The sequence below is a fragment of the Trachurus japonicus genome, chromosome 18 (genome assembly GCF_045865225.1).
Source record: "Trachurus japonicus isolate A0001 chromosome 18, Traja_1.0".
Taxonomy (NCBI): Eukaryota; Metazoa; Chordata; class Actinopteri; order Carangiformes; family Carangidae; genus Trachurus; species Trachurus japonicus.
The window spans coordinates 22,610,082-22,630,477 of NC_140924.1; the positions used below are offsets into that span (position 1 = coordinate 22,610,082).

Below are 20,396 nucleotides of genomic sequence, written 5' to 3' on the forward strand. Positions count from 1 at the left end.
AAGTTGAGCCCGCTTTGTGAACTACAGCTCTTCACTGCTCTTGACGCGAATGATATACATCACCACCCGCACTTGAACTCTGCCACAGACATGGCGATCTCTCCACTTCACCGCCTTTTTCCAAGGGCAGGATAAGAGCATAGAAAGAGGGGGGAAATCATTATAAGTCGGGGCATGTGGAGAGTTGAATCGCTGTGGATGGAGAAGGAAGGGAGGGGAAGGGTGATGATGTGACGTCACATGTCGTCTTTCTCATTGTGGTTTCTCAACAGCATTTAACTGAACAATAGCACAATAAACAGTCAAACTCTTGACATGAAAAATATAATTTAAGCCTATAAACAACATTTGTGTAATCCAAGGCATAACGACTGGGGTATCAGAAAATAATTATATTCCGTCTATTGAACACCATTCATTTTTTACGCTCCGAAAGGTCCAATGGAGGTCCAGCGGAAGGGGCGGGACTTCGCTACTCTTTTACTCGCATGAAAAATACGCCCCCTGGTGTGTAAGGTCCTTTGCTCATTGTGTCAAATAGAATCCTTCAATAATGTAAAGGTAATGCTTGAGTACCCTGTATAAGTTTTTAATTAGCTACACTTCTATATCATTAAATGAAAAGCTGATTCCTGTGTCACTAGATTGTATACTATTATTATATCATCACAGTAGGTTTCATTTAAAGTCAGTAAAGAGAAATATTGAATTAGCCCTGCAGTATATATTTACCAGCTCACCACACATCCTGCAGATAATACAGTGTGAACTGCATTTGTGTGCAGATGAATTTCAGGGTTCAGGACCATAAAGAAAATATATAAAGTCTCATCAAATATCCTCTGACCCCCACACAGACCACTGGCTCCTGGAAGAACATCTCGTTGAAGAACCTCATATCCTTTTGTGGGCAAACTGCTTGATGTGTTTTGTGTTTCCATGGTGACCCCACCGCACAGCACATAAGACAATAATGAAAGCTCTCAAAGGCCGCGGGGGCACCACAATAGTGCATGTCCTCAACGTTTCAGCTATTGTGGCACTTGGAGGAGTTACACAACCTGACGTTCACCCTGAGAATGTTTCTCCCCCCCCCCCCACCCCCCATCATCTCGGGGCTTTTGAGACCGGCAAAGATTGGGCTTGCTAGCAAAGGGATGACACACGGAATGACAAAACTCCTGTGTCTGTCTGTCAGGCTTGGTCTTTATCCGACTGACATTTGCTGGCTCAGGCTCATCCAGGCTCTGGAGAAGCCAGGGATAAGAGTCAGACACAGATGGCTTTTTCCCTTGCAATTCTGTCTAGCACAAGATTCGGGGGGGGGGGGGGCAAAAATTGTTTCCAGAAATCTTCATCCTGTTTTTACAGACTCTCTAAAATATAATTGCCTCTACGGAAGTTTAAGAAACCACAGTCTTTGCATACTGCACCAGTATTTGTTGTATTTTTGTAATGTGCTGTCATGCTGCGCTTTATATATATTTTTTTGTCTGTGCTGACCCAACCTATTGGTGATTAAGGCTTGATGGGGCTGTTACTTCAGCAGAGACATTTCTTGTCCTCTGAGTAAGTCAAAAGAACAATGCAAGAATGTCTTGTGCCATTTAAAACTGATGAGCCGAAGCCAGCATGAAGGAGGAGAGGGGAGGTGTAGGTGTTAAATTGATTGGCGAGAGAAAAAAGCATCTGCTTTGCAATAGCTTAACAGTTGCCTCACAAGCACGCCTGCTATTGTTTCCAAACAAGAATACCCACTTCTCTGTGCCGAGGAGTGTCGCCTTCAGAAGAAATGTGTGAGAGGGATAGAAATTGTTGCATAAGAAACATTTAGAAACATCTTTTTTTCTTTCTTTTTTTTCAGCTTTCCAGGACCTTGATCTATTTTCTTTTTTCATAGCTGCCTCGACTGCTTTTCTGTTCTACAGGCAGTTCAGAGTTAATACGTGGGCAGGGAACAAAAGACAGGAGATACAGGGCTGGAGTCAGCAGCTGATCCAATGACAGAAATGGCACTGAGGCGAGAGGGGTCCCAGGTGTAGTCATGACTCAAGTAGCACTCCAAGATAGGGGGGTTGTGATTGAGGGGGGCAAGGAGCGAAAAAGAAGCATGGAGGAAGGTGGGGTGGGGGTGGGGGGGGGCATCATGGGAGCTTGCGTCCTGTGTGACAAGCTGCCTGTTGTGTTCATACTCCCTGACAGCAGGAAAAAGCAAAGAGACAGGACGCCCGACCCCGTTGACCTCCACCAAAGTAAGACGGGACTCAGACTTCTGCCGCTGAACAGTAGTGGCATGAGTGTGCACCTCTCCTGTCTCTGCTTTTATTTTAGTAAAGTTGGGTTGAACTGTTAGACGTCACTGGTGTTCAGATACCAGACATTTTTGCTGACTGGAGGGACCAAAATGCTATGAGAAGACATTTGTGTATGCAGTTTTTTTTTTTTTTTTTAGTGACCGTTAAGTCGTTTTAGATCTGCAGTGGCTTTTTCTAAAAAAAAGTCATGTTCATCGTCAGAGTTCCCGCTGCAGTGAGGAGACAGGCCATAGTTTGGGCTTGTAGATCTACTACACTGATTATAGATTGCTTACTTGTGGGAAGGTGAAGCTAAAACTAATTGCACTGGGCTCGCCAGTAGAATTCAATGTAAGTTACACTAGTGCTAGTCATTAGACAGGGAAAGGTATTAGCAGAGCATGGAGTTCATTATCTTGATCCAGATTCGTTGGGGCTTTGTTCGCTTTCCAGTGAGAACCTATGGATGAGTAAATGGTGCAAATGGTGAAAAATGCCACAAAGATCGCCCTTAATTGTCAGAATCTTGCTAAAGTCCATCTCCGTATAATAGTTTCATGTATAAACTTGGGGGAAAAATCTGCACCACATAAATGAACACGGTCCTTTATTTGTTCTTGTGTACCCAGACCCAATTGGATTTGACATCAGGCTGAAATGAGTGAATACAATTCAATCCATTTTTCATTATCACTTTCTTGGAATTAGTGACTTCCTATGATAAGGAAAAAAAACCCTAAATGGCAGTCTTCTTCTGCAGTATTCCACGCACAGCTCATTGTTATTATTTCGCCATTCTGGCAAGTCTTCCTGGCTAAGTAATGAAGCTGTCAATCACATATCAAAGACGGCACTCAGGGAAGAGCAGAATTCCATAATTGGAAACTTTCTCCCCCTTTTTCTCCTGTGAATTACCCCACAATGAAAGTATTTCAACCCTGTGTCCTATAAATCACATTTATATCGGACTAATTTGTTTTCCCAATTATGGCGCGATGAGAAACATAATTGCTGCCTGAAATATTTTCCCTGGCAGTATTTCCTTCGACAGCGGGAAGTACAACATTCACAGTGGAATGGTTAGGAGGTGATTGCGGGAGAACAGAGGGACTTCAACACCAGAGGCAGTGGTGTTAATCCTGAATTCTCTGGCAAACAATAGCGCACTAGTTAGGTTAGGTTGGGTAATGTTAATACAGAGAACCTGTAAAACCCCTAACCCTTTGTCCTACCAATCGTTCCCCAAATGAAATCAAGTATTAAGAGCTCAGTCTTGTCGAGCTTCAGTTGCCATGAGTGGATTTTCTATGAAAACAAAGTAGTGAAGATTTTACAGATACTCATTTCATAGAAGTTGAATGAATGAAAAATGAATGAATGAATGAAAAATGTTTTATTTCGATCAGGTCATTTAAATTACACAGTTTAATAGAAAATATTAGTTTAACTTAAAAAATAACCAAACCGAAAAGGCATAGGCTGAAGCTAACGCTTATTTTCGTCTACCCTACATACATGATCAGCTTATTCAGATCAAATCAATCAAAACCTCCAAACAGAAATAATGACGTGTAGCACAAGATCCCAAATATAATTCCAGACTAGGGTCATATGATTCCAGACTAGTGTCAGTTACATCAACCAACTACGTATTACGTAACCCTACGTATTATGTAACCCTAAACATACGTTTCTAAATCTTGAAAATACAGAACAAATACCCAATAGTTCCCTGCAAACAGTTTCTTTTTTCAGTGTCTGTTCTGTTCAGTGTCCATTTGCGACATACGAAACGTGACTAACATGGGGTACAGCTCAGGTTAACAAAAGATTGAGGTCATAGTTGCATTATACAGATAGCATCACTTTGTAATAGCAGTGGTTCACTTAGTCTTAGATGAACTGAACTCTGGCCTCCGTCGTCAAAGTGAGACACTTTATTCCCAACCGAGGACCCGGCTGCCGCTCCTTTAGATTACCCCCCGCGCTATAAGAACATCGCACCATTTCCTTCGGAACTAAAATGCAATGTAGTGGAACACAAAGTCATCCCCGTGTCCCTCCGTCGTTGCATTTTTCATAACAAAGCGGGTTAAAGCCAGGACCTGATTGTTCTCATGTTCTCACGCTTGTATAATCTGTGTCCCCCGTGTTTGTCATCGAGTGCATTTCTATATGTACCAGGTGTGGTTTTGTGTCTACGCACTTAAGTCAGGATCAGTATTGTTGTCACTCCGGCTCCCTCCCTCCCTTCCTCCCTCCCTCCCTTGCTGCTTCGCTCTCTTTTCTCACGCACTCCCCTCACTCCTTCTACAGAGTGACATTTATTAATTAAATATGGTGTACTGCCGCAGGATGTGCTTCCCTTTCCACTATCTTCAGACACTAATAATTACATTGGCATTTAGCTCCGTGATAAGCCGACCCTATGGCCTTTATGAAATGTTCCCTGGGCCCGGATACTGAGCAAAATATAGACTGATGTGATGCTATATATCGATCCATCTGCCTGTCCTTCTTGCTTTTATCTTAAGAAAAGAGGCTCTGTTCTTTAGCATGATTAAAGAATCGCACAACAACACCACCACCTGGTTTTTACACCATTAAAGGCTTTGCTGTAAACATGCATAGTTTATTTCTCTGTGAATGCAGAAGTAGTTTGAGCTAAATAAATGCCGTAAGCCACTGGGACCATTTTGAGTTATGAAATATACTCATTTCATTTTTTTTTTTTTTGCAAACACTCAAAACAGATTCCTCAAAAGAAAAATTACAGTAAGATGTTTGGCAAACATTTAAACAATTCACTTTGGCCCAGGCTTAATCTGCTTGAATCTGTATATCACATTCTGTGTATAACATTAACGCAGCACTTTGAATAAGCAAAGAAATGACAGGGAAGAGGTGAAAACTCAGCTGCTGGAGTATTTCCCCCTCAAGAGTATGCCAAAGCAGATCTTTGTGAAGTTAGGCAAAAAGCTTTTAGAGTATTAAGTTTGATTCTGCTTTACTTTAATGACTTTGCTTCAGGTGGTCTAATCAGCCTTGGTACATTGTAAGATTATTATGTGGCTTATCAGCTTCGGGGATGTCTCAATTGATGCTTAAGTCACAATTACTGTAAACATGCATTTAGCTTGTGAAAAAGCTCCCATGCATAGTAGCCTGCCTCAGTTATCTTGTATAATTCTCCCCTGATTTCCCTTCGTCTTTCATGAATGTGGAGGTATAATAAAGAAGTATCACGCCTTTGTTTTAGTTAATATTTGCAGTTGTAGCACTTTTTTACATTTTCTTTTTACCTTTGTCTTGCACTTCTACAAATGCAAATACTATCAGGTTATAAGAATCTTCTAATCCTACAGACAGTCACTCCAGGTTTGCCTGAATAATCTCCCAACACCAAATTAAAGCCGTGATTTGAGTCTGTCTGGTTCCAGAGTGGTCTTGGCTGAAATTACCGGGGAAAGTTTCAGTGAAAACCATCTGTGCTTCAAATTGGACCTCGGGACTCGAGGGGATTGTATGTACCGCTCGGTATCAGCAAAGATGACCAGCGTTCTTCTTGCCATCTTGGGAAATCTCCCTCTGACTTCTATTATTTTGGTTGCTGCTCCCGTCGTTGTCTGTCAAAGGGGGCTGAAAGGGGATCACCAGTGAGTACTTTTGTCTCCGAACAACACGCTGCGCCGCCGTACATGTCGCCGGGTGCTCGACTGAGCGAAGGATAAAAGCCACAAGTTGAACGACAGAGGCGCTTTAATGTGGCAAACTGCCATAAGTCGCTGACAGCTTTATTACATACGTGACTGTCTGCTCATGTATGTGTACATTCAGCATGCGCGCACATGCTGTATGGGCTTTAATACTGTGTAGGAGGAGTGGTAATATTTTCAGTTGTGTGGGTTCATGGTAATGGATGTCTCATCTTTTTGTTTGTGCTGTTACCGCATATTTGCAAGGTGATACATTTCATAACTCCGACTAGAAACCCAATATTCCCGTGCCAGGTGGATATAAGTGGTATTTGTAGAACTGTGCTTCTGTGACTCGCTGGATCTATCAAATAACATAGCACAGTATGTAACCATGTTATTTGATCTTTCCTCTCCTCTCTCCGTAAGGCAATATCTTTGCATACTGTTTTATCAGCCCTTGTGTTAGTTTGACTATATCAAGCGTGGAGCTTATTTGTCAGGACCGTTGGTGAATTTTTTACATAACGGGAGTTGAATCTTGGAGAAACTGGAGTTCAGACACAGTGTGTGGACTAACTGTTCTGCTACGTGGAGTGTATAAAAGTAATAGATGCTTGATTTCTATAACACAGCTTCTGTGGAAGCAGAAAAAAACACCTTCAGGGTCTGAATCTTACAAGCAACAGAATATTTTAGTTAAATTTTCTTAAAGCAACGTAAATTAAATCTACAAAAAAGTATTTCCTCATAAAAATGAAGATTAGACAAACACAAGCAATGCAAGCGATACAAATCATACATTAGACCCACTGTTACTTTCATTTTGTCTACAAAAATGGTGCTTTCTATTAAAATGGTTAGGAATGATCACATCCCAGATGTGTCTCCATATGGCTGTGAACACACTCCACTGCAGTGGGTGGCAGTAGGGACAACACAACAACACAGTGCTGCAGGGATGGTGTATCTCATTGGTCAACCAGGAAGTTGGCATCCCCCAATGGGATTTTTGGATTATTGCAGAAAAGATATTCTGTGATAAACAAAACTTTGTGATTGCATGCTTTGTTGAGCAGTGTAATCTCAACAAATTAACACCTCTGTATGGTTTTTGACGCCCCAATGAAATCACCAGAAATATTAAACTAGTTGTAGGCCTATGAATAGGACTTTAATTAGTTAATCTCATCATGAAACCCATTTAAAACACTGAAAACCTCAAAAAGTGAAAAAAAGTTGAGTGAAGTAGGCTACATACTGATGTATTTTATGTCATGGAATTAAATGTAAAAATGTCTTGAGCTTGTGTGAACCACAGGCCTCATTTCAGGTATCTAATCAAAAAGCCAATCTAGGAAACCCATTAATTTTTTGGGGAAAAGGGAACCAGTGGTACAAAAATGCTCATGTTTTAGGAGTCATTCAGGCAGAGCTCTTGTGGGAAATGGAAGACCCACCAATGTAATTTAAAAAAAAAATGACAACCAAGAACATTTCTGATGAGGACTTTTGGATACAGTTAGAAACTCCAGAACAAGTTAACAAGTGCACTTAAAGTTGCTGAAGTTGTTCCACTTACTCTTATTCAGTCGGTCCTTCCCAGATGTAGTTGTAAACAGGAGCATTCCATTAGTATTCAAAGATGATAATTCAAACTTATGATAAGCAGTCGAGCCTAAATGGCTTATCAGGTTACCTTCACATAAACACACAGAACAGACACAAAATAACTCGAATTTAGACAATTTTGAAATAGAAATGTTATTGTGTTATCTATTGAGTATTGATTTTGAGTCTCTTAACAACTACCCATTCCCTTATTAGCCTGAATAAGGTCGTCCCTTAGTTTTCTTTTTTCATTTTAAACGGATACAAAATAAACTTGGGGAGTAGAAAGGTACTTTCCCAAATGAATATCGAAACTCTTGGTAAAGCAAGAAGAGATGATTCATGTCCATGGTGTTAAAAGAGATAATGGATGGCTGCAATTGCAAGTCTATTTCTTGAATATTTGGCGGCTGAAAACCCAAACAAATCTAACAAGCTACCACACAGATTGTCACTAAAAGGAATCTTATCATGATAGATTAATCGTTTAGTACATTAAATCTCAAGTGAGAGTGAAAATCACCAGCTCCGAAAGCTCAAGTAAACATCTTTAAATGTCTTCTTTGGAACAACCAACAAAGTTATTATCTTATATTGACAAATCCAAAACTGATGAAAACCTGAAATATTTCTGTTTGTTGAATTGATGCAGATTCATTTTCTGTCAGTCAGATAATGGATTCCTCAATTATTTCAGCCTTATAACCACAGTACACAGTCTACCTGGCCGTACTTTTGCTGACTCCTTAAACAAAGGTCAACTTTAAGATATTACCCAGAGAGCATTTCACCTGTGAGTGAGATGAAAAGTGAAAGTGAACTTCAGCCTCAAACAAAAGTACCATTCAGCTCATTTCCTCCTGGAACGCGCTTCAAACAAAACACATTTCATTTCTTTTTCTTTTTTTTTTTTTCTTTTTTTGCGGGGTGAGAGACTACCTAAGCACAAAAAGAACTCGCTCACATCCAAGGTGATTCACAGCACCTGCCTCCCAGTCCAAATGTCCAGGCCCACAGTTGTGTTTATTAGCTTAGCTTAATTGTGCATAGTATCTAAAGGTCAGCGCCTGCTGTGATACATCGCTGCCAAAATGGCTTCCAGGGGACACTGTTTCAGATGAATAAACACTGAAAGCTGCACCACCTTCCACCCATCCGTCCTCATCCTTTACCTCCCAATGTGCAGCAGCGTCACATTCGGCTTTTTTTTTTTTTTTTTTCAGGCCTTGCACAAGGTCTTGTGACTGATGGGCATCCACTGGTACGCACCGCCTCACTGACTTCAATTTCAGCTGGCAAAAGGCAGCAGATTAATGCGGTTGTCAGTCCCCCCCCACCACCACCCCCTCGACTTTTTTTTTTTCCTGCAAGAGCCTATGTTTATTCAGATAGGAGGAATGATGTGTTTGTTCCCCAGTGAATTAAAACATGCAGTATATCTGTATAACTACAGCCCTTCTCCGTGATGAATGGTATTTGACTTCTATAAGCAGTAAACTTCTTCCGTTTGGCTGTAAAAAGCTGATTTAATGAGAGAGTGACTTGAATAGATAAGCAGATATGGCAGCAGCGATTATCGAGGAGGTGAGCTGAATGGGAGATGTGCAGTTTATTATCGGTTATGTAATGCATGCGTACCTATGGGGCCAGCAGGCACTCCGCGAGAGATGTGAGATTGTTTGCTTGCGTGCATCTCGAGATATGTGTCAGAATGTATATACCCTTTTTTTCTTTCTTTTGAGGAGATTTACACTCTTGTGATGCAGGTCATGAAACAGGTGGAAGAAAACGCATTATAATGCAGAGGTTTTTTGACTGTGGTTGGTTGCACATTGGATGTGTTCATATCATATGACAATTATGGAGTGTAACTTAATTGTTTTTAGCTGCTCGTTGATAATGTTTTACTATACATGGACCGACTCTTATCTTCTTTTCCTCAGGCTTTGTTGGGAGGAGGCCATCAGATGGATTTCACCAAGTTTCAACACACACTCTGGGACAGCCTGACCAAAGGAGACAGTGTCAAGGTGAGCTCCATCATTCTTCATTTCCACCAGCCACTTCTGTCCATCTCTTTCTCTCTCTCTACCTTTGCTTTTTCCCATCTTTTCCTATAGCTAACTATACTCTTCATTCAGCCCCTCATTCCCTTATTCTTTGGATTCCAACACACATTGGCACAGCTAAATGTATTGCTTGGTCCACGTGATGTGATTCCCTCTGCGACTATCTTATGAACTCTGGAACACGTTTCTCCAGGAATGTCCATGTGTGCTTGTTTTTTAATTGTACACTTATGAACATATTTCTGTGCTGGTTGGTTTGGATGAAATTTGGTATCCATTGTCCCTATGGCTGATCAGGTCAAATTAATCTGCTGATCCAATGGAGTCCCCTCTAGCAACAAGTGGCGCCTGACATTATGGTTCTAAGTGACATATCTTGGTGTAGCGCCATCATACTTAGAGTAGTTTCACATGCCAACACATTACAGTGAGATGGTTTACCATGGATGCCAGGTAGTTCAAAGCACCTCTGTAACATATACACCCTCAGAGCTGCTACCACAGCTGTGTAGGCCCCATATTGTTTTTTTTCTGTCTATTTCAAAACTGTGCCTGTCGTACCAATTGACCTGTTTGAGGTGTTGAGCCCGCTAACACATCTGTGAGCTTTGTGAAATGTATGTGTCGACTTCTACTGCAACCTACAGTTCCCCACAATGGCGAGGTCTGTTTTTCATGTGTTCTCTTAAAAGTGTACCTCCAGTTTGACACAGCTACCACAATAGTTTTCACCAGTTTGGACTGTGTGAATCCATTTTTTTTAGGTGATACTATTAAATCATATTCAAAGGGAGTGACTACATAAATGATGTGCAACCAAGTCCTTTCATACCAATTCTCGTACCTCTCCTACCGTAAAACCACCAGCTCTGTTTATGAAATGGTTGTACATAGGGAAAACAAAGCATTGCTATCTCCACTGACTGTGTGCAATATCCTCTAGGAACAATGTGGGGACAAGACAAACCTAGACAATGAGCAGAAAATGAAGAGAAGAGAAGAGAAATGTGCAAAAGCTTGATTACTCCGAAGTCGTACGTTGTATGTTGGCTGCTGTTGATTTGACGCAGTCATATTCCTCTAGTTACCAGAGTGTGATTAGATTTATCTCATGGTCGTGTCCTACCGCGACAGCAGCAGCGGTAGCACAAATTACAGCACAATGCCTTTCTTGAGTCGGGAGCGGATTTTAAAGCGCCTAAACTGCCGGCGTGTTCCTCTCCGAGCACAGGTTTATAAAACCACATGTTTTCATTTGACGGCTAAGGCCCTAAAAGAAAATGTATGCGCCTCCCTCCATCTCCTGAACCGGGGGGACGCAGAGAGTGCGAGATACTATCCTTTCATTTCCGCTCCTTCAGATAAAAAGATGAGAGGAGGAGAGAACGAAAGTGAGGCCTATCGCTGGGCAGCAGTGATTGAGTCCCTTCGCTAAGCCACAGCGAGAATCTGCTCAAATAACCCACTCTGCCGATAAGAAGCTAGTCATTTCCATAGACAAAAAAACATTGGGGTTCAGATTAGATTTCACCATCCGCCTGGCTTATCTCGGTGTTGCTCCATCATAGAATGTGAATTTTATAAGGCAAACTCCTGTTCCCCATCTCTTCATGAAAACACCACTGAAATACATAGGATTTAAAAAGGAATGGTTTTATTTGCACCATTATTGTTTGCAATAGAAGCACTGGTCTGAATTGTGATGCCCACTAGCATCAATATATGCCTGATATTTCCAATATGAATGTTACTGAGGGGGTAAAACCTGCTCTTAGGTAGGTTTTATATATTCTGACATGGCAATGCAAGTCTAAGAAAAACCATAAAAATCCTTTTTTATGTATCATATGTTGGAACTGTAGAAATATTTGAATCTTTTTCCAAAATAAATGACACTGCTCAGAGTACAATGTGAAATAAAGATCTTAAATTTAGTCTTTTTCAGTATTTGATGCCTTTTGACACTTAAGGTAGATTGTCAGCTGGATTAGATTCTCAGCCATGGACATGTTTCAAGATGTTTAAAGTATTAAATGTGTTTGACTGAACAAAGGCACACAAAGGCTGTTAAGCACTGTACTGTCATTTTATTTATTCGTGTTCATTATTATATTTATTTATTATATTATTAGAAGGAGGACACATTTGAGGGACAGTGAAAAAAACTACTTTGGATTCTGAATGATTTGTAAAACATTTGATGTTCATTGCATTTCTTTGCGAAAAATACGTTCCCCTTAATTTAATGGTATTTTGGCTTTTTTTTTTTCCCTTTAAAAAAAAAAAATCTTAGCTTTGTATGAAACCAGGATTTGAGCAGTGCAGAGCAGCGGTTTCTAAGTGACTGCAGGTTAGCACCCAGTCTTAATCGGCCCTGTTTCACTCACTATTTCACACTTGCTTTTTCGAAGCCTTCCTCTGAGTGAGCCGCACGCCACTTGTTAGCTTTTGAATTGCCATTCCTCTCACTCTCCGGCTCTTCAGCGTGTCATCGAGCATCTCCATTATAGCTCCATCTATATGGGCAATTCATTTACATGTAATGCAAGTCTTTCATTTTCTTGAGATGCCTAAAATCAAAGCTCTTGATGCCTGGAAGAGTCTATCATAGAAGGTGTTACATTAAAAGCGGTGACAGATTTGACCTTTTCACACAGACACAAAAGGACTGGGTGTAATTGTGTTATGTCGAAGCCTCGCGCGGTAGCTATGGCGGCTAATGGCGTGTTTGCATTCCACACTCCGTACCACGCTCGCGTCTCCTTAAATAACGCATATCCCGGCAACGGAGGCTGTCACAAACACAATGGTCACGCGCTGCTTCTGTCTCGGAAGCAAACATTGCTAATGAATCACCGCATCTCTCATAAGCCTAATTAGGAGCTAATTTTAATGTGACATTGCCCTGTCCTCCATTGACTTGTCTAAGGCCTGCCAGGTCACCGTTGGCCTTGGTCAAAGTAGATGACACATGAAGAGATGCTTCCCCCAGCCCCAAAGTTCTTCCTCTCAGATTTTTTCTTTGAGTTCTTGTTTAAATTTTGAGGAAACAAATGAATAATTGAAATAATAAAATTTGCTACCACTCCACCCACCTTCTGTCATTGGCTCAGTGACATGTTGTCTGTTATACAAATGGAAAGACTGCGCCTGCACAAACCCAATCAACAGAACAGATTTGAGAGAATTTGGTTACCCGTCCTAGCACAGTGTCGCATTAAAGGAATAGTTCACCAAAAAATGAAATTCACCTTCATGCTGATGAATACTCTGGAGTAGATTTTTATTCCTCAAAGTGCATCTGGAGACCCGGGAGGTCGGTTCGTAGTCCAACGAAATCCCTATATGAGAGTCAATAGCGCCCGACACAAAAAGGTCCATAAAACTACACAAAAACCTTGTAATCTTCCTCCTCGTCCGCTGCAATCCAAGTGTCCTGAAGGGATATAGTCCAGAGTTTACTCGAAATAACGTAATTTAGGACATTTTTACAGCCTAAACAGTCTTGTAATGAATTTGCCTGGTGCACGTTCACGCGTGTGAACGTCAGAGCGCAATACAGGACTGTTTAGGCTGTAAAAATGTTGTTGTTTCGAGTAAACTCTGGACTATATCCCTTCAGAACACTTGGGTTGCAGAAGATGAGCAGTATGGAGGAAGATTACAAGGTTTTTGTGTAGTTTTATGGACCTTTTTGTGTCAGGCGCTATTGAGTCTCGTATAAGGATTTAATTGGAGTACAAACCCACCTCCCGGGTCTCCAGATGCACTTTGAGGAATAAAAAACTACTCCGGAGTATTCATCAGCATGAGGGTGAGTCAATAATGACTGAATTTCATTTTTGGAGAACTATTCCTTTAACCCACAAATATTGTGACCTTAACCTGTGAGGCCTTTGGAGCAGGTATGATGCTTGACTCAATTTTTCACATGGTACTTACTTTACTTTCACTACTGCAACTATATGTTTTTTCTGTAAGTCTGTAAATGTATAACTCTCTGGCAGCAACAGTGTCACTCTCTCTACGTCCTCTATTTTCTTCTAGGTTTGACTGTTTTTCAGTTAACATCGTTGTTTTGTTCACATTTTGTAAAGTTAAAAACTTACAAATAGACATTAGTCGATGAAACTTTCCGTAAACAGCAGTTCAGATTCAGACCGTGTCCTGGTTAAAAGCTGTGATTTATCAGTTTGTCATTTAGCCACAGTAACAGCGAGCGTCACGATGACAGCGTGCTACACTCTCATCAGGTGTCAACAGTGAAAATGAGGACATCGTCTCAATACTTAAAAATCTCTTGGAGGCGTATAGGAACCAAAAGTGTCGGCAGGAGTAAAGAAGCGTGCTGTGGGTGTTCGGGGAGTAGCGCGGAATCAGTGGAGTATTTTTGGGCATCGTGGGCTTTCGCTGTGGGGACTTGACACGCTGTTAGGGGGTGCATTTGTGTGAACATTTAATGGACCCCCTGCTGGTCTCCCAGTCCACAACCCCACCTCCGCCCCCCTCCCCCCTCCCACCTCTTACCCCACATGTAAAAGAAGCCTAAGCAAACCTGACATCAAGGGCATTTGGGGGGAACTCTCCGTCTGTCTATCGCAGCATTTTTTTTTACTTCTCCCCCCTCTTCCCTCCTCCTCCCTCCTCCTCCCACCTCTCCCCAATCCTTTTTAAGCAAAGACAACTTTGGTGAATATTTCATGGGGTACATTGCCTCAGTTTCACCGTGTCGAGCAGGGAGAGTGGCACGCAATGACGACTGACAGGCCCATACGCCGGCGTCCGCTAGGAGACAGCCTTTCTTTTTTTGGTCTGTTGTCCTGACACTCCCACTCCTTTTTTTCCCTTCCCTTTGCTTTCTCCCTCCTCGGTTTCCTTCTGTCACATACAACAGTCCTCGCAAAGAAATCTGAGAGTCTGGCCGCTGATCACTTAGCTGTTTCTTTAATTTTTTTTTTTTGCATGACTACAGAACTTCTGCCGATCCATCTGATCCTCTTAGTTAAAATGCCAACATATGGATAAAAAATCTGTTTAAGCACAGACTGCAACATTTATAGCACTTAATGATTTGATTACAAGCTTTCGAGATCACACACAGAAACTTTAGCTGTGCTTCTTTTGCCAACTTTTGATATTTATTTCAAGGAACGAATAATTTCATTAACAAATGTGAAAAGTGCTTTTCTTTGTCAAAAGCTGCTAATTTTACAAGATCGTCCACTTTTGTGTTGCGTGATGATCCCATGTGCCTTCACCTTTTCAGCTTAGCTCAGCCTTCCGCTTTTCATTCAGCTGCACATTACAAAAATGTGCTGTATCAACCATAGAATAATACCACTAAATAATCACTTTTGTTGTTTCTTTCAGCTCTACTCAAACACCAGCGCCGCCCCTCCCAGACTCATATTTCTCAAGCCTCAATGATTGCCTTCACTGTTATTGGAAGGCTCGCTTCATTTCCCTCCCCAACATTCAATTTCATGGAGGGATGAGAAAATACTGCCTTTCCATGCTACTTATGAAGATTTGACACCACTACAGTATGCTTGCTTTGCCGCCGCCGCTGCCACATCGCCGCTCTCTCTCTCTCTCTCTCTCTCTCCCTCCTCTCCCTCCTCCTCTCCCGCTCTCTTATTTAATAAACAGCGCACTTGCTTGACTTACAGTAGGTTTCCGCCTCGCCTTGCTCAGTGTGACGAGCAGCTGAATGGTGTCACAGTTAACAGGGGCGGCTCTGTTGCTCTGTTGTGACAACATTCGTTTGATGTAGAAGTGGTAGTCCTCGGCTGCCATGTTCTCCCCTTCTGCTCTTTTGCTTTCTTGTTCCTGCTCTGTCTGGATCTCACCGCTGTCACACATCGAGGAGTGGTGGTGGGGGTATAGGGGGAAGAAGCCAACTGGCATGACCTAAAAGTGTGACGGCGACACGCAAGCTGCCATTTTTTTTCCCCTTCTCCATCCAAACATGCGAACGTACACACGGAGAAATGCATAAATGTTAATTGGCTCTCGCTCTTGTCTGAACTGGGCGTCCTGGGATGCGGCGGTGATGTTTAAAAGATGCTGTGTGTTTTGTGCACGTGTGTGTCCTTCATTTCCATAAGATTGTGTGTTTTCATCAAGCTAAAGCACATATACATAAATCTGCCATATGTCCATGAAATTACAGCTGACTGGAGGTTCTACAGTCAAGTGTGCTGCTTAGAAACACACACACACACTCAAACAAGGACCCGCCAACTTCAAAAGATACAGCCTTCTTCTCAGGTGGCCTTTTGACTCTACCGGTGCCATTTATAGTCTAAAAACATGGTATATCAGAAAGTGTGACTCACACTGGAGAAGGTGCAAAATGTGCAGCTGCGGCTTCCATCGTAATCCTTCAGAGTATCAAACATGATCTCAACTCATGCGTGAAAGTAAAACATGATAACATATAATAATAGGAACATCGTCTCCCGGTGGAGGAGGATTTTGTTCGGAAGTGCCATTAAAATTAATCAAAAGATTCACTCGTTAAAACCACCATGACTCACTCTGTCACTCTTCTCGCTGTGAGCTGGAGATACAGAAGAGGAAAGCGCCAGCAGCCATGTATGGGATCGGAAAAAAGGAAAATCACTCGGGGCGTCTTTGTCCTCTGTTTGAACAGTGCCGCAGAAGGGATGGAGGGGGGTATTGGGGTGGTTGTGGTGGTGGGGAACCGGGGGGGAGGGAAATGGGGGTGGGGGGATAAGAGAGAAGAAGTTTCTCACAGCTGCCCAGCCTGAGGCCCAAAATCTGCGGCGCTTTTCCCCGTCGCCGCGTCACCAGCCATCCGTCCTCGCCTGTCATTATTTTACCTCTCGCAGCGCACACACGCCGTCTCCGAGGCGCACATATGCACATCCACACCGCCTCGCGCTGTCCTTTGTGCCGCCTTGATCTTCTCTTCGATGCTGCCAGCGTCACATCCTGAAACACGGCCAAACTTAAACAGAGTGGGGAAAAAAAAACTAAAAAAAAACGCGTCCAGCAAATTTGTCTTCTTTGAAGAGAAATGCACTTCTTATTAAACTGCTACACCGCATGATTAGTCTGTTAGAGTAGAAGCATGGGAAGTGTTGCTGTAATTAAAAAATCATTTGCACCTAGTTATTGTTCAATGTTCCAAACCTGTACTTGGCATCAGTATCAATCAGTGTCAGTCAGTGTCAGCTGAACTTGTCTGAGCTGTGATGCGCTCTGATTGGTGCTTATGTTCACTTCACTTAAACGGACCAACCACATTTCAGCATTAAATGATAGGGGTGGTAATCGCCAGAGGTCCTGCTATATGACAATTGTGTCCCGATATGATATTATTGCAATATTGACAGTTTTGCAATATACTGAGATGTACTGGTATTGCAATTTATTTGCTTTTTTAAAATGCAAATTATGTTTCTAAATGAGATAAACTTCCCAGTCTTTTCAGATTGATACTTGGCGTCTATGTATAGATACAATATTGCCATGCAAAATATCCCAATATTATGCTGTATTGATTTTTTCCGCCACCCCTATAGATAATAGCTGTATGGTGTGTTCACAGTGCCTATGCTCAGCAACTGACTTAGTAACCAAAGTAGAATGACAATTGATCTTGGAATAACCAATAATATGAAAAGAAGGAAGATTTAGGAATTTATAATATCTTGCTTTATGCAAATGAGAGCAGTACTGTATTTATCTTGCGGAAAACAATGAGAAAAAATTGGTGAGAAAAGAGCTACTTGGAAAATTTCCCCTTAAATTGTTCAAGAACAATGTAGGTTTCTTATTTGCTTGCTAACAAGCCAGTGTTGACACACTCACAGCTGCAAGTGAGAAATGGCAGAGGTGGTTTTGTGCAAATTGTTGGCTCCCAGTGGGCTGTAATCATTAGGGATTTGGTCACCAGCGTTTTTATCAGCACCGTTGAGTCAGAGTAGATTTGTGCTGCAGATTTCAAGCTGTGAGGTGAACTTTGACCGGCAAATACGAATCTTTTTGAGAATGAAGGTGGTCTTTCTCTAACCTTAATCTAGTAACTTCGTCGCCAGGTTGAGTCGACTGATCAGAAAGTCCTCAGTTCTTCTTAATGGAATAGTTATACTGCTTCAGAACAAACAAACAGAAAAAAAAACAATTTTCCACTAAGTTTGAAGATGCAGTTTGCTGAATGTCGAGGTCCGCTGCGGGTCTCCTCCTCACGGGGGTCTGCATCCCTGCATCCACCCCTCTGCGGCTGCGCTCCCGTCCCGGAGCTAAACTCTGCAAAGGCTTCCACAAATGTCACAGTCAAGTTCAGTTTGCATTAGCAACAGTGTCACGAAGCAGATGAGATTCCGGAGGCTCTGCAAACACTGCGCTCCTGCCACCTTTAGCATTAAACCGGGCACCTCTGCAGAGATACCGGCCGTGCCCCATCTCCCCCCATCCCCCGGAACACTGCAGTCTCCACATAAACCCTAAATTTGACGTTGGAACAGCTGAAGCCTCCGTGTTAAATTGCAGCACTGGCCTCTCTCAAAATTAATAGAGAGCCGTTGGACTTTTAATACACTGAGAGTTGTGGCTTCATGGTCTGTGCCATCTGTTGTGTCGGGCTCAGTGGCAGTAACGTATCCATCAAAACCTGGACTCAGGTGAAACTTTGACGACCAATCCATCACCGCACTTCACCTCAGCCAGACATCGCCGACGGGCTAAAACAGCATCTCTAAGCCACTGGCTGTAAAAAAAAAAAAAAAAAAAAGAAGAAAGAAGGAAGGAGAAGAATCAGTCATTGCTACTTTTTACGAGCTATGTCTACCCACTACAAAACAGGGATGAATGTTATGCACAAAACATACACAGGAAGACATGTGTAGCGCACAAACACATGTTTCAAACAAAAAAAAAAAGCATGTGAGGCATTAAATATTAAAAAAGATATTCCGTAAAATATGACACGTTCACCAACTGAGCATGCTGCTGAGGGAATTCAACATAACACACATAGAAGGAGGCCGTGTCTCTCCTACTTGGCTGTTATGAATGTAGGTCTGCCAAACTCAGCAGCCAACAAAAAAAAAAAGAAAAAGAAAAAACACAGAAAGTATTACATAAGTTCGGATTCTCTCCGATTTGAACCTTAAGTCGGTGCACACAGGCAGCATCGGTTCCTCTGATGTAAATGTGTATAGCCTTCAACTCCCTTGGAGCTTTTAGTCATTTATTTTGATTAGGGCTGTATTTATAAGATAAGTCTCTTAAGTTAGTCGCCTGGGAAGATGGGTTGGCGAGGATGGTGGTGGGGGAACAAAATGAAGTCTGTTTGATGATTATAAATTCAGAAATATCTGCTTGTCAATTAATTAGGTGCTTCCTGGGCATGTGCGCCCCTCTTTTCATTTGCTGGGCCCCGGCTCTCGGTGGACAAATACCCGCGGTGCACCCCATTGTATGTCTAAGCCGTTACACACATCTCCGGCAGCTGGGGAACGGAGAATAAAGATCCTTCAAAGGCAGACAGTTTTCAAGAGCGAGCCTCTGTTTTTCTGCGCCGGCTGATTTCTGGGAGAAGCGTACGAGGCTGCTTGAAGGCTTTACTCTGCTGGTGTCTCCTTCTTAGGCGCAAACAAGAACTGGAGAATGTGGACGTGGACATGAAAAGATAGGTATACTGTGAGGACTGAGCTTGAAGTGATGCCTCCATTATTTCTGCCTCTCACAGTGAATCAGGAAATGTGCAGGAGGCTTATGTTGTCGAGGCCCCTCTGGCTGGGTGAGCAGTGACTATTATAAATATCATGACAGTGCTTAAGATATTTGTACCTGCACTCTTATACGGTAAGAACTGGGTGTCTATGGCGATCCTGGGCCAGTTTTAACCCAAATGTGGCTTAGAACCAAACACATTTGAACATATTCATATGTAAGTAATTTCTGATAATGTGAACAGTTAAGCAAGTGGAAGATTAAATGATCTCCAAAAGGCATAAAGTTACAGATGGAACATTTCCTTTGTATTTTAAACAATATAATCATCTTTTACATTTTCAAAATGAAAGAAAAGGAAAGGGGACTGCAGCAAAGGTTTGGGCCCCCTGCATACCTTGGTCAAAGTTATCTGGGTTTCCCCTTCTTTTGCAGGCTGCTGCTTTGTTTCCCCTTTTCAATCTAAAATTGTAGAAAACAAAAATAATACACTGATAGGCTATTGCTTTAAAATATTGCAAAAGAGTGTTTCATGTTTATCTTTGTGCCTTTTGGAGATCATTTATCTTCCACTTGCTTAACTGTTCAAATTTTGACCAGGGGTGCCCAAAATTTTTGCATGCCCTCTATAAGTATACAAAGACTTACGCCCGTGGCATTTTGTCAGTTCATTCTGGTTGAACTGGCACGATCAGAGGATGGACTCCTTACGTGCCAGCGAGCTCATCGCAGCACAAAGAAACAATGTTTAGCAGACGTTTATGTGACAGGAGTCGGTTGGTAGGAAGGAGCCTTTCAGAATAAACTGTGTCACGTTCACATCCGAGCCAAATTAACAAGCTAATGAGTTTGCTAACTGATAGCGGGCTTGTTATCTCAGAGTGCTTTCTTTTCTGTCTTCATTTGATCATTTATTGAATGAAATGGTGTGCGATGGTGGAAATGAAAGCCAGGGGAAGGTAAACAGAATGGTAGAAAGAAAGTAGATTGATTCTCCGAGGGGTTATTGTGACAGACTAGAG

General features: G+C 42.1%; 1 protein-coding gene across 1 annotated transcript in view; it reads left to right on the plus strand.

The window, feature by feature from the left end:
- LOC146969355 (glucosidase 2 subunit beta-like) overlaps nt 1-20,396 on the plus strand; it is a 138,910-nt gene that overhangs the window by 33,655 nt on the left and 84,859 nt on the right. The window contains exon 9 of the mRNA XM_085806291.1: nt 9,544-9,630. Coding sequence (XP_085662417.1) covers nt 9,544-9,630 — 87 coding nt within the window. The remainder of the gene's footprint in view (nt 1-9,543; nt 9,631-20,396) is intronic.